General features: G+C 52.8%; 1 protein-coding gene across 1 annotated transcript; it reads right to left on the bottom strand.

Moving 5' to 3' along the window:
* Positions 1 to 473: 473 nt before the first annotated feature.
* On the bottom strand, positions 474 to 15,114 carry IDH3B (isocitrate dehydrogenase (NAD(+)) 3 non-catalytic subunit beta). The gene is made up of 12 exons (XM_038399006.2): positions 14,954 to 15,114; positions 13,691 to 13,771; positions 10,692 to 10,784; positions 8,907 to 9,027; positions 7,001 to 7,061; positions 6,363 to 6,495; positions 5,391 to 5,524; positions 4,685 to 4,787; positions 3,625 to 3,771; positions 3,288 to 3,382; positions 3,076 to 3,136; positions 474 to 2,337 (listed from the first exon to the last, which is right to left on the bottom strand). Exons 1-12 carry the CDS (start codon positions 14,987 to 14,989, stop codon positions 2,248 to 2,250), a joined length of 1,155 nt encoding a protein of 384 aa, XP_038254934.1. The 5' UTR covers positions 14,990 to 15,114; the 3' UTR covers positions 474 to 2,247.
* Between the last annotated feature and the right edge of the window lie 178 nt (positions 15,115 to 15,292).

Raw genomic sequence — 15,292 nt, 5'->3', positions numbered from 1 at the left:
CACACTGAACAGCAGGCAGCGAACTCCAGGGACGGAGCTCTCCTGCGCCCAAAGGCCGGCCTCCCACAGGCTCTCGGAAGGAATCCCTACATGCTAGCAGAGGTATTAGGGATTGGCCCTGAATGACTGGCCTGTGATCCATGCAGAGCGCCAGGCATGCTCCACCTTGGGCTGGCTCCCTGAGGCAGAGTTTTAGCCTCCACTGCTCCAGCCACCAGGGGAAAAGCAGGCTTGTGGAGTGCCCCTCTTTCTGGGGCTGACTCCCTCCTGCGCCCGGCTCAAGGCTCAGCACAGCCAAGTTCCCACTCTGGAGCGATCTGGCTCCTGCACTGGCCTACCAGGGAAGGGCCAAGGGTGCTCTTGTCAGGCTCAGCAATGTTTGCTGGGGAGAGACCCGCATGCAGTGCTAAGGCAGAGCTGGAACTAGGACTCATGGAGATACGCAGTGCCTGAGAAGAAGCAGGGAGGGAGGGGAGAGTTTGACAATTTATTCATGAGTGATAGTACAAAGCCCAATAAATACATTCTGCATTTCCTGAGGAGTGCTCCCAGCCCACACGGCAGTGGCCCAGCACTGCAATAGGGGCCTGAGAGCCGGAGGTGCATGCCTGGCCCAGACCTGCTTTCCTAATCCATCATCTACAAGCTAACTGCAGCCTTGCTGTTTGGGTCCTTTAGGCCAGACCCCACCCTGGCCCATCTGGAATTCTACCAATGAAAAGGTCTTGGTCTCCTTAACCCTTCAGAGCCGGAGTCAGGACTTCACTGATAGGACCAACGTTTCAGAAGCTCCCACTGGTGCACATGCACTTGTGGTGTACGTGTTTTCTGAGCGTGACTGCCCACGCAGGGAGGTGCTGGCATCCGGCGTGTCAATGACACCAGTGCACCCCATGCAGGCAAAGCAGCAAGCGCATGACTCACGCCACATTTTCAACGTGCAGCCCAGGCAGCGCCTCCCCTCGGACGTGCACACAGCCATGCATAGTCTGGCCTCTTCTTCCTTAGACAGGCCTGGCACAGACCGAGTTGCAGTGAACAACGATGCAGGGCAGGGTGAGCGACAGGCAGGACAATGCTACAGTAATCAGGACTGCACTCTGCTCTGTAGTGCACCAGACAGGGGTGCGCGAACCAGCCTAGAGCCCAGCCCAGCACCCAGCCTGAGGGAAGGGCCTGAGTTTCATCAGGGAGGCTGGTTGGCAGGACTTAAGGAGGAAAGCACCTGTAGGTACAGATGGGCCCCCAAGGATGATCTGCGTCAGCTGCAAAGATCAACACGTCCTGGAGTGCCATCCTACCTGTGCGGTGACATTCTGATCTGGGAGGAGCGTGCTAGGCCTCCTGCCCTCTAGCTCTGCTCAGTGGCTAACACTTCTTTCCGAGGTCAGTGTTGAATTGTATTGCTAACGGAAAAGGATCCTCCCGCAATCTTCCCTTGGGAGGGGGATGAAGTTAGGAGGATGACATAGGGAGTTATCCTCCCACCCCCCTCTTTTACACACACACACACACACACACACACACACACAGGAGGAGAGACTGAAATTTCCTACTTTCCATCTGTTCAGATTAACTGGGATGAAATTTTACTTCACTCCAAGCCAATACTCGACTTCTTTTGTCACTTTGTGGACGGGGGTCTCCACCCTGGATGGTCCCAAGCTACAGCTAAGCCCCTCTGGAACAGGCAGATGCTGCTGCAGCAGCAACCAGGAACTAGACAAGACCATGTGGATGTGACAGCCCCGGTCAGCCACACTGCAGGGAGGCCTTAGCTGGAGCAGCAGTCGAATATTTAGGCTTAGTCCTTTCTCAGCCTCAAAGCACGGTACAATGTGAACTAGCTGACCCTGAACTCCCGTGCAATGTAGGGAGGTCAGCACGATCCCTACTGCACAGAGAGGGAAGCTGAGACAGGTGACGAACCAGTGGGAGAGCCAGGATTAGACCCCAGGCTCCCAATCCTGCACTCAGACCGCGCCTCTTTCTGGTGACCATTGATCACGATTGAGGTTGGTAACAGATAACTGGGCTGGGGGAGAGGTGAGTCCCTTCTCCCTTTGGGTTGCGGTTTCAGGCGGGCTGGCTCCAGCAGCCCAAGCAGGGGGAGGGGGGAGTGAGACATGATACAGGTTCTTTCCTAGGGGTGGGAGCAGGGTGAGAAAGGTCCATTTGGTTTGTACACTAGAAATGGGTGCTGGAGACAGAGTCAAGTCCAAGCAACTCCCACATGCAGGTGGGGACCTAGACACCATAGTGTGGGTGCAGGTTGTCAATCACAGACTTGATGAAGTCCGAGGTGGTGGAGTAACCGCCCATGTCCCGCGTCCGAACCTAAAAATCCAACACAGGGAGGGGGAGAAACAAAAATGGAGAAATGTGGATGTAAACCCAGGGAAACGAACACAAGATGGGACAGGAAACATGATGACAGCAAAGCAACTTCCCCGAGCTCCTGAACCCCTTTCTGAAACCCCCCCGAGCTCCTCCCACAGCTCTGCTGCAAACTGGAAGAATAGACACTAAAGTGCACCAAGCCCCCCACAGCCAGCAGGGAGTAGCAGCCTCAGGTCTGGAGACAAGCAAACACAGCAACATCGACAAACTGCGTCCCGTTCTACGAACATAGACAGCTCAAACTAGTTGGCCGGTCTGGCTCAGTGGAAGCTTCGATAACGTGGCCATGGAGATGGCAAGACAGTGACCTCTGCCTGGGGATCTGATTTCTCCCAAGGAAAGTGAACTCTACCAAGAACTCCCTGGGGAGGGGCCCAAACGTTTCCACAGCTGTCACAACAGGAAATCAGTCGGGTACAGGTAAGAAAGATGCAGACATGAGTGCAACAAGGCCTGAGAATCAGTCTGTTATGGTGCAGGAAGTCCCCATGCTAAGGAATTCCCCTAGTCTCACCGAGTGGCAAACACTGCACTGCTTCCCCCTCTTGGGGACAGGAGCTAGAGAGAAGTCCCAGCCAACAGGCTCCAGAAAGGAAGCAGGTACTCAGGAGCTCTGGACCAGGACAGGCAAGAGGTAAGCAGCAGTGAAAGGGCTCAGAGCTGCCAGGTACTCACTTTACCGACTTTTATCACCCTCTTCACCGCATCGGAGATCATATTGGAGTGATGTTCCAAGCTAGCAAAAAACCAACATTTCAGCTCCAGGCCTATGTATGCCAATGGAATTCACACCCATCCCCTGGCTTGCCCACCTGAAAGGCTGGCATGCCCTGCCCCCCACCCACATGTAGTGCAGCATGCGCATACGCCCGAGAACAAGCACCTACTTGAGATGCCGCAGCATGTTGGCAGCGGAGAGCAGCATGGCAGTGGGATTGGCAATGTTTCTGCCCACGGCCTGGGCAAATGGATGGCGGGCACCCTGTGTGAAGAGAACCACAATCAGACCGTGTTCTACACTGCTGCTGTGGGAGGGGTGTGTGTGTGTGGGGGGGGGGGTGTCCAGCCCCATCCTGGGAGGGGCTCTCTGGATCCACTGGCCCCGTGGCAGGAGACAGGGAAGATGACAGAAGCTAGGGAACAAGCAGCTGTGTGACAGAGGGGATGAGCAAGGGAAGTCACTCAAGTGGAACACAGAAGCCGTGGCACAACTGGGTCACTTACCATCTCAAACACCGCGTACTCAGCACTGTAACTCTCCCCAGGAACCACACCGGCGCCTCCCACCAAGCCAGCAGCCAGGTTATCAATGATGTTTCCATACAGGTTTGGCATGACAAGGACATCGAACTGGTGGGGGTCCTGCACCAGCTGCACAGAGGGGAACAGAAGCAGACGTGCATGAGACCCTCCACACCATTCCCTCCCCTGCTACAGATCAGCATGGTCTAATGTACTCTGCAGCACTTCTAGGCACACCAGTGCTGATGGGATCACCCAAAGGGCCACATCTCACCATGCCCTAGACTGGCCAACAAAGGGCCCAAGCAATGACATTCATAGATTAGTGCCTAGGTATTAATAGGCAAACGATCTTCTTCGGATGCACCCAGGTTCGGCAGCAGCACCGGGCTGAGAGGAGACCCGAGATGACAACATAGCTGCCTCAAGAATCCCTAGGACAGAAACAAGATGGGTGGCTGCTCCCGGAGCCCCAGCAGCCAAGGACCAACAGGCACCGGGAATATTACTGAAATAAAGCCACCCAGCCATACATCCCACCGACAGGGCTGAGATCCTATGCGCTCTCAGAAAGAAAATCAGAGAAACCTGGCAAAATTGTCATTGAGAAGTATCAGCCCGGAAACCCTGGGTATCTCCAAGCTTTCCTGGGGGGACTGATGGTGAAACAGAGAATTTATTCATGTCAGAATCATTCCTGCAGGCAAGCAGAATTCTGCAAGACAGAATTATCTGGAATTATTACCTAGGGACCGATTACCAGAGGTGCTGGGCACCTACAGCTCCTGTCATCCTCAACTGTGCAGCCCTGAAAGGAAGGTGCTACGTGTCCATGTGCCTTACACAGGACGTGACACAACGCGATGTGACAGCCCAGTTAACACTGCATCCTTCGCAAAGCACATCACGGACAGCATTCCAAGGGCACCTGACGTGGCTGCCTACCATGCTAGGTTCTTCACCTGCTTTGCTCATGCAGATTATCAGCATCAGAGGGTGCAGCATGGATGTGCACATGCATGGGACTGCAAGCCATTCTCACCTGCATACAGCAATTGTCAATGATCATGGTGTCGAATTTGATCTTGGGATACAATTCTGCCACCTCTTCACAGCACTGGAGGAAGAGCCCATCCCCCAACTTCCTGAGGAAAGAGAGCGACAGACATTCATATTAACAGACTCCACGCTGCCCCAGCATCCCCTGCAGGGAGAGCAGGGGCCCGACGATGGACTCAGCCACCCAACAAGCTTTCTGAGAGTTCCTTTCAAAATGCTGTCTGTGAACTGAACCCACAATAGCTCAGAGACGGGCAGGTCCCACTGCACCCCACCGACATAGGTGTGCATATGATAGACAGAGGTGAAATCCTGGCCCCACGGAAGTCGGTGGGAGTTCTGCCACTGAATTCAATGAGGCCAGAATTTCACCCAGCAAGTGAACAAGCTTCTCACCCTCCCCATCAAACACCCTGCAGACACACAGCCAGGGCTGACTGTCTCACAATCTCACACTGCTGGGCTTTGTTACACCCATGTTGGTGTTTTAAGCATGTGCAGAGAAAGGGCACTAACGCCAAGAAAGCGTCAACATCACTCAACTCCGAGTTGCGCTGAAAGGCTCTTCCAGACAGAGGGGATTTCAAAGACCTACACCCAGGGCACTGGTGGCAGCTGCTGCGTATCCCATAACTGCTAGACACCCCACTTTGGTCCCCGTGCTATCAGACCCGTCTCATCACACTCACATGATGTTGGCTTTGTGCACTGCTGTGACCTTTGAACGCCCTTTCTTGGTGGCGTAGTCAAAGGCAAATTTGGCGATGCGCTGCGACTTGTCCCGGGTGATGATCTTCAAGCACTCAATGACTCCCCTCACGCTCTGAACATTGATGGACACACGTTAGTGGCTCTGGCTGTGCTGCACCAGGTGCCACACAACCCTGTGCTCTGCCCCAGCCGGCAGTGCACACCCAACGAGGAGATCCCACTCAGCCCTGCCAGCTATCACCCCCGGACTGACACTGGGCTCAGGCTCCAAGGGAAGCGGAGTTTAACTCCCCATCTGATTCCTTTGGGGAAAGGAGAGGAAGAGATGTAGAGCATCCCTTCAAGCAAACACGTGACACTATAGGGAGAAGCCCCTGAGGAACTCAAGACAGCCCATCTCTTCAGGCGTCACTGTGGAATTGGCCCCGAGAGTCTTTGCTCCATGGCTCTGACCAGGCTAGTATGTCCCCCAAAGCACCACTTCTCCTTGGGAGATCATTCTCCAGCCAAACGCTGGCAGGAAGCTTCTCCCAGCCCCTGGCCTTTTTCTTTGCCTGGAGTCACACCACCACTCCTGGTTACAGCTCCTGACTCCACACTGATTCAGCTTCCTCTTTGGGCTTTACACGCTTCCAGTACTTGTAGATAGTTCAAGCTCCCCTTCACCCCCTTGGCTGTCACACAGTCTAGTTACAAACATCATCTCCTCTTCTGCCTGTCCCTCCAAATACCCACGTCACACAGGAAAGCTCTTCCCCGCATCCCCACGCTCCTAGCACCGCCACTCAAGAAGGGTCTGAGCCAAACTCTGCAAGGATGAGGCCAGAAGGGCAGCGAAACTCACCAAGGTCTAATGCAGTGCCATCAGGGAAGTACCACATACAAGGCCTGGAACTGGCTTCCCCGTATGGCACAGAAAAGGATTGGGTGCAGGACAGAGCCTTCCCTACCTCATGTTCCAGAGAGCTGTACTCCCCCTCTGTCTGCTCCCGGATGATCACAAGATCCAAGTTGTTGTGTCGTGTTTTATAGCCAGGTAAACTGTTCACATGGACAACGTTGGCAAACAGGTCTAACTTGCGCCTGTGAGAGGAATATCAGGATCAGGAGAATTCTTCCCACCTCCAGGCCAGTAATAAATCCCGTGTGATGGTACAGACCCGTCTTGATCAGAATTTTAAAAAAAGAGACTCTTCCGTACAAGCCTAGCCCCCATTGCTGACCACTTGCTAATCCCATTTCCTTCCTCCATTGAGGCCTCTTTGGCCCTCTGTGGGATGTGTCCATAAACTGCCACCCTGAACCCCACCTACCGACTGTTCCTGGGGGATCTCCCAGACACAGCAAGAAGCAGAGTCAACGGATCATAAGTAAGAAAAACAATAAAGTGTCTGGCCAGTGAAGATTTTGCAGATACCTGTTTGTGTTCCAATAACCCATGAACTTCACTCCTGCCCTGGACCTAGTGCCTAAATGCCATTCATAAATGAGGTGTCCAGAACACCCTGAATAGCTCATTTGCAGTAGGAGATTTTTACTGATGTTTGTTGATGCACAGGGCCTCTGAACATGCACGACAGAAACATACCTGAGCCTCATGTCATAGGAGGCCAGCTCTCCTTTGTATTCCATGGGAGTGTGGATCTTTCCTGTAATGACAGAAAAGTCAGCAGAACTGGTAAGAAAGCACAAGTACAAAATCAACTACCAGCTACTATAAACCCTCAGAACCCCACAGCATGGGACAGGGGGGATGAAAGGCGATTTTGTTTTTAACCTTGCGTAAGGAGTTTACGGTGCTGCACAACATCTGAGAGCTCAATAGGGTCCAGCCCCTTGGTACCTCTGGACCACATATTATGTGATCCAGTCTCACAGCAGAATCTGAACTTATGCCCAGTCAGGATAACATAAGAACGGCCACACTGGGTCAGACCAAAGGTCCATCTCGCCCAGGATCCTGTCTTCAGACAGTGGCCAATGCCAGGTGCCCCAGAGGGAATGAACAGAACAGGGAATCATCAAGTCATACATCCCCTGTCACTCAGTTCCAGCTTCTGGCAAACAGAGGCTAGGGACACCATCCCTGCCCAGCCTGGCTAATCGCCATTGATGGACCTATCCTCCATGAATTTATCTAGTTCTTTTTTGAACCCTGTTATGATCTTGACCTTCACGACATCCTCTGGCAAAGAGTTGCACAGAATATTTAGAAGCTCAATCTATTTGACTTACTGAAGACAAGATTAAGAGACAAACAGATCTCCTTCTATAAGTACTTATACATTGAAAATACATCAGATATTAGGGGGCTCTTTATCTAGCAAATGAAGGTAGAACAAGATCTAATGCCTGGAAGTTGGAACTAAACAAATTCAAGTTAGAAATAGGATGCAATTTTTTAGCAGTCAGAGTAATTACCCTTTGGAACAGCTCACCAACGGACTTGGTAAATCTTCCATCACTTGAAGTCTTTACGTAGAGATTGGCTCTCATTCTAAGAGGTTTGTGTAAGGTGCTCTATGTAAGAATCACTGGGTGAAGGACTTTGCCCTGCATCATGAACGAGTCAGCCTAAATCGTCACAATGGTCCTGTAGGACTTAAAATCTAGGACGACATGCTACTAGGAGTACTGGCTGGAGGAGACAAGACTACCCAGACTACTAAAACTACTACCCAGCTATGGCAACTTCTGGGATGAAGACTGAAATCCCCCAGGCACGTTTTTTTAAGAGTCTGGCACAATTACAGTGTCCTGCCCGATATTCCCTCAGCAGGTTCTAACATTCCAAGGTGCAGTATCCTTGTATTAGATCTGTAAGCCAACATGGGCTACAGTTTTTACAGAAGATACTATGTAAGATAAAGAGGTCCTGCACTGTATGAGCCACTGCTAAGTGCATTATGGCTGCTGAGTCTGCTTTACACAGATCTTGCACTACCACAGCGGATCTGGCACTGGGCAAAGTGCTTTGGGATTCTTGGTGTATGAAACACGTCAGACCAGAGAAAGTTAAAAGCTGTTCTGCTCCTTCCCATCTTGACAAGCGACAGCAGTATGACCCCCCCCTTGTGTAGGGAGGCAGTAAAATGACCCTAGAAGCACCTCATCTACCTGCACCAAAGTGTCACAAACCCTCAGTGCCCCCTTTTTATTACTAAACATGCCAATCACTTTCCAGCCAAGGGTCAGAAAGGTCTTAAGACTCCCCAGCTGGTCAGATGATAAGTACCAGTCTCATTTTACAGAGGAGAAACTGAGGCACAGAAGTTAAGTGAGCCTCTCCAGGTCACAGAGTAACTCAGTGACAGAGCAGGAGATAGAAATCAGGAAAACTGGCATCAGGTTTCCTTCTCCAATCGTCAGCCCACAAAAAGCCCGGCAGTCTGAAAGCGTGGTTTGGAGGCTGGGGGAGATTGCCGTAGCATGGAGTGGACAAAGATCCATGTACACCTGACAGATGCAGTCAATGAGCTGCCACCATCCCATACCTATAATGGCCACTTTACTCTCCTTCATAGAGTCAACAACCTCATCCAGTTTTAACTCTGACGCCATGTTCTGCACTTCGCTCAGGTGGTGCTCGTCAAACTCCACAGGGACGCCAGCAGCCTGCCCAATACAGACACAGATGTAAAGATGGGACTTTGCTGGGTCACAGTTCAGAGGCTGTTCATTACATCACTTTATATGTATTAGCCAAAATGAGCTTGGTGACTGGGTGGATCAAGAGATTGGGATATGGAGCCTTTCACCTTCAAGTCTCTGGTTTCTCTCTGAGCATAGGCTGAGGATGGTGTGCATCGGGAGAAGGAGGGGACTGTATGGTTTTAGGGATTAGGATTGGGATCAGAGCCTCTGATCTCTAGGTCACTTATTCAATCCAGCTCCAGATTCATAACGAAATGCTGTTGTTTTTTAAACTATGTCTGTGTTTAGGAAGTTTTAACCAATTTACAAATCCTAGGCATGTAACTATCAGAGACACACAATAATCATCACAACACTGAACTTTGGTTTAGATAAACATTAAACAGAAATATAAACAATGGGTCTCTCTAACAGGGTGTTACTGTGTTACAGAGAGAGCATCTTGACGCTACTTAGGACGTGTCATTTTCAGTGATTTTATTAAATTGAATGAACTCTCTGATTAGGCATATTTAACAAACCAGGCATGTCTATCAAATGTTAACATTCAAAAAAATTGGAGAGGTGTGCTGGTTTTTAGAAAGTGAATGTATTTTGAGTATTTAATAAATGGTAACCAAATACCAGAGTTGTCCTCTGGTTATTTTTCTGGGTACATAACTGGTATATTAATTTTTCTGTAACAACCACCTCCTGTATTTTTTGAGCCATACCTCCGGAGTTGGATTCTTTTTCCAAAGAGAGGAGATCAGTAACCTAACAGCTACTATGAGAGATTAAGTCATTTCTTTTTGTATGTCCAATCTTGAAATATTTTAAATTATTTTTCAGAACAAAAGTTTCTGCCATCCGATGATTACTTGGGTCCCAGATGTCAGTCCAGTCTCTTAGGATAGCGCAGACGAGACTTTATACAACTACCTCCATGTCAGGAGAGTCATTTACACCACAGTTAAAAGCAGGTTTGTCTTGTAACAAAGCCAGTGTCTAATTGCGTTTTAAATTTGTCCCCAAACTGCGCTACTCCCTTGGTCAGAGCAGGGCTGTAGGCTGGCTTGGGGGTATGGTTAAAACACAGTTAAGAGGGTTCCAAACAGTTTGAACAACAACAGCATTGTAACCCCTAACACAACTTGTGTAGATGACGCAAACATCCACATCAAAACCACCGCCACAGCTGGTACAAGATTTTTTTGGCAGTCACATCAGACACACAAGGATTGACTGGGCCACAGAAACTGAACTTGTCTTCTCCCTCTTTGAAATGGGCCCTCGTAGTTAGGGTCGGTGCACACTCGGGTATATGTGGGAAGCTTAGCATGGTTGCTACCCATGTTGAACCTGTTCTGGGGAGAACAGGGGACATCCTCCAGGATTCTCAGTCTAGCACCCTTCCTCAGCACTAAAGAGAAGTGAGTTGCGCTTCAATTAACGTACAGAAAAGGGTTTAAGAAATAGAATGGTTTTATCCATCCACAGCTGTCTGGGAGCAGGGGGAAGATAACAGTCCCACCTGGATATGGCAGGAGCACATACACAATCCAACTGCCTTGCAAGACAACTCCTGCCATTATGTTATTTCTCTCTCTTCCCCACAGTCTCAATGAGGAGTAAGTGGCTACTACCTTGAACACCTCTTTGACAGAATGCATAAGCTCCGGGCCAACCCCATCTCCAGGCAGCATGGTGACCTTGAACACCCCTTCAGGTTTCTCTGTCTGGAACAGGAAATCGAGAGGGGTTAATTCTCCTGTCACCATCCTTCACAATATCACTCAACAAGAGTGGGACAGCACATACCCTATCTGCAATACTGCACCCCCCTCTTCTGAAAGAGCAACCCCAGTCAGAGGTGGCTCTCACATGCTACTGCCAGAAACAGCAAGACGAGAACTGTCATTCTCAAAATGTTGGGGGTCATCAATGCCTTTACCTACTTCTCTAGGTCTCACAGGTATGCGCAGGGACAATCCCCTTGGTGGAGCTGGTACCAGGATTTGAGTCCTTACAACTTTCAAAGGGTGAATGGAAGCTGCTAAGACCCTCTCTGATGGTCAGTGTCTCTGGGAAACACCTGGCCTCTGATGTAGGAGAATACAGGAATCTTCCAGAAGGAACTGACCCAAGACTCACTGTAGCAACATTCAGTTCCCCCATGAAACTCTCTCTGATGGATTAAATCAAATAAGACCCAATGTGCAGGGCAAAGCTTGCTACTTGAAAGTAGAGCACAGAGGGTCAGAGGTTGCATGGTATTTGTTCCCTGTACCCAGGAGACAGCTTTATCTTTAATCTAAACCACATGATGTTCACTCACATAAAAAATTAATGGGTGTCTTTATATATAACAAAAAGAACGAGGAGGACTTGTGGCACCAGAGAGACTAACAGATTTATTTGGGCAGAAGCTTTCCTGGGCTAAAACCCACCACGAAAGCTTATGCCCAAATAAATCTGTTAGTCTCTCAGGTGTCACAAATACGCCTCGTTGTTTTTACTGAAACAGACTAACACGGCTACCACTCTGAAACCTTTATATATAAGAGTTACAGTTAATGTCAATCAACAGGCATCACAAGCTAAAGAGTCAGAGAACAAGCACTTGAGATGGAGATTTTGCATAAACTTTTCCTCATCCCACGATGGAGAAAGAGACAAAGACTACCAGGGCACCCATATTTAACATAGGACACCATTAGTTCATCCACTCCTGCATTGGCCAACACCTGATACATCAAAGGAAGATGAAAAATCTTAGTACACCTGGTCACCGTTGTATATAGGGCAATATATCCCTTCCTAATAACTGTAGTGATCAGCTGATGTCCTGAAGCATGGGGTTTTATTACTCCATTTCAGCACAAACTTCTATAGAATGGTCTTAGTTACAAACTTAGCCAGCTCTTTTACAAATCTGACCTTAGTATTTGACCTTGACCCTATGTGTCTATAAATTATTTAGCCACGTTCTGTATAAAAAATGTCTTTTTATTTGTTCTAAATTTACCTGTCATTAATATTCAATGACCCATGAGACAAAATAAAAAAAATAAAAAAGGCAACTTCCACAAGAAATCATAAATCCCATCAATCAAGTGATAGATCTTTTCCTTCCAAGGCTAAACAGCCTTGGATTTTGCAATCTCTCTCCATATGTAAACCCCATCCCAGGACTTCCAAGGGAAGCAGTGGGGGCAAAAGATCTATCTGGTTTTATGCTTCTACTCGTTAAGTTTATGGAGGAGATGGTATGATGGGATAATGGGATTTTGGTAAGTAATTGATCTTTAAATATTCAAGGTAAATAGGCCAAATCCCCTGAGATGGGATATTAGATGGATGGGATCTGATTTACTATAGAAAACTCTTTCCTGGGTATCTGGCTGGTGAATCTTGCCCATGTGCTCAGGGTTTAGCTGATTGCCATGTTTGGGGTCGGGAGGGAGTTTTCCTCCGGGCAGATTGGAGAGGCCCTGGAGGTTTTTTCGCCTTCCTCTGTAGCATGGGGCATGGTTGACTGGAGGGAGGCTTCTCTGCTCCTTGAAGTTTTGAACCATGATTTAAGGACTTCAATAGCTCAGACATGGGTGAGGTTTTTCGCAGGAGTGGGTGGGTGAGATTCTGTGGCCTGCGCTGTGCAGGAGGTCGGACTAGATGATCAGAGTGGTCCCTTCTGACCTTAGTATCTATGAATCTATGACTTGTAATTATCCTCTCTGGGCCTCTATACTGCCAAGCTAAAGCATTCAAAAATTCAGGGCAAAGCTCCAAAAAGTCATGGGTTAAAAAATAGGTCTTTTAACATGTAAATAATAGCGTGGGGTTCTTTCTTTGCCTTTTGGATTTTGAGCATTTTGGGTTCACAATTTTAAATTCTACTCTGCACCATGAGAGCTCCTAACATTTGACATCAGGTGCTGGGGCTTTAAGACCACCACCAGATCAGAATCACAGTACAATGATGAGTTGGCAACATTGGGACCTTCACAATCACAGCTCTAGTCTCAAGATGCAGTCACCAATGGCTACCCTTTCATTTCACAAAGCAGCCACTAAATGGCTCTCTCAGCCCCTGCCTCATCTTTCTCTAGATGAGTCCACATTATCCCACACAGTGTTGTCCATGTTAGTTCCTATGGCTTTTTAATGCATCCTCAGGACTTCATTTCTTCTGTTGTGGTCACTGCATCTTTGCTCCTTGAATAGGGAAGAAATACCCATCTACCCACTACCTTCCCCATCTGACTCTGTGCTGGAGAAAGACTCAGCCCTCTGAAAACCAAATCCACGGAAGAGCCCATGTGTGAGCACGTGGGAGATCAAACACCACATGCGGGATAGGTGAGCACATCGCTCTGTGAGTGACTGGGAGGCACTTAGGTACTAGGGTGATGAGCACGGAAGAGGGGCCTATAGAGCATAAGGACAGAATAGCGAGACTTGGCAGCAGAGCTGCAGTGAACCAGAGAAACCCTCCCCAGCAGCACCTGGCCCCCCTGAGATAGGGGCTGCGTCTCCCCCGGTGCCTGCTCCCACAGTGTCCCCAGGGGAGCGGGTAAGGATGGGAGGCCCTGAGGAGGCGCCATCTCCCCGCTCCAAGCTGGGGCACGCGGGGGTCCCTCACCTGGCGTCTCATAGTCTGCTGGGGGGCGGCGGAGGCGCTGAGGGTCCTCCAGGCCCCATGGCCCTGGGTGCGCAGGAGAGCCTGCGAGGGAAGGAGGCAGAGAATGAGAAACCTGCAGCCTAGAGCCCCCTCCCCTGGGCCCAACCCCGGCCCGCCCCCTCTCCCCTCGGGCCGCCCCCGGCCCGTACCCCCCCCCGCCCCCGGCCTGAAGCCTGCTCTCGGCCTGACCCCTCTCCCCCCGGCCCGGCCCCCTCTCCCCTCGGGCCGCCCCCGGCCCGTACCCCCCCGCCCCCCTCGGGCCCGCCCCCGGCCTAAGCCCTGCTCTCGGCCTGACCCCTCTCCCCCCGGCCCGGGCCGCCCCCTCTCCCCTCGGGCTGCCCCCGGCCCGTACCCCCCCGCCCCCGCCCCCGGCCTGAACCCTGCTCTCGGCCCGGCCCCCTCTCCCCTCGGGCCGCCCCCGGCCCGTACCCCCCCACCCCCGGCCTGAGCCCTGCTCTCGGCCCGGCCCCCTCTCCCCTTGGGCCGCCCCCGGCCCGTACCCCCCCGCGCCCCTGCCCCCGGCCTAAACCCTGCTCTCGGCCCGGCCCCCTCTCCCCTCGGGCCGCCCCCGGCCCGTACCCCCCCGCCCCCGGCCTGAACCCTGCTCTCGGCCTGACCCCTCTCCCCCCGGCCCGGCCCCCTCTCCCCTCGGGCCGCCCCCGGCCCGTACCCCCCCCGCCCCCCTCGGGCCCGCCGCCGGCCTAAGCCCTGCTCTCGGCCTGACCCCTCTCCCCCCGGCCCGGGCCGCCCCCTCTCCCCTCGGGCTGCCCCCGGCCCGAACCCCCCCGCCCCCGCCCCCGGCCTGAACCCTGCTCTCGGCCCGGCCCCCTCTCCCCTCGGGCCGCCCCCGGCCCGTACCCCCCGCGCCCCCGGCCTGAACCCTGCTCTCGACCTGACCCCTCTCCCCCCGGCCCGGGCCGCCCCCGGCCCGTACCCCCCCGCCCCCGGCCTGAGCCCTGCTCTCGGCCCGGCCCCCTCTCCCCTTGGGCCGCCCCCGGCCCGTACCCCCCCGCGCCCCTGCCCCCGGCCTAAACCCTGCTCTCGGCCCGGCCCCCTCTCCCCTCGGGCCGCCCCCGGCCCGTACCCCCCCGCCCCCGGCCTGAGCCCTGCTCTCGGCCTGACCCCTCTCCCCTCGGGCCGCTCCCGCTCCCCAGTCCAGGGCGACGCGGCCCCCGCCTCGGGAGGAGCCCAGGCCCGCCCCGCCGGCCCCCGCGCGGCTCTCACCCCGGCAACCGCCCGGACGCCGCTGATCGCCGCCATCTTGCAATCCCACAAGCCCGAGCAGCTCCGGAAATGACGACACGGCGGCCCCAGCGCGGAGACGTCACGTCCGATTTCCGCCTCCGCGGCGTCGGTCGTCGCGGGGGGCAGCGTGAGCGCGGGGGCGGGGCTCCCTGGCCACGTGCTTCTGGCTTTTGCCCCCCCCCGCCCCCACGGCCCCCGGGCCTGAGGCTCCCGCCAGGTCGCAGCCCGGGGTCGGCGTTGCGGGGCCGGCAGGGCGGGGGCAGCCCATGGCTCCCGCGAGCCCCCCGCCAGGCTGCGATCTCCGCTGCCCGGGGCCGG

Source organism: Dermochelys coriacea, chromosome 4 (genome assembly GCF_009764565.3).
Source record: "Dermochelys coriacea isolate rDerCor1 chromosome 4, rDerCor1.pri.v4, whole genome shotgun sequence".
In the NCBI taxonomy this organism is placed as follows: domain Eukaryota; kingdom Metazoa; phylum Chordata; order Testudines; family Dermochelyidae; genus Dermochelys; species Dermochelys coriacea.
The sequence above is the reverse complement of the archived record's forward strand: the minus strand, read 5'-3'. Positions and strand labels throughout refer to the sequence as shown.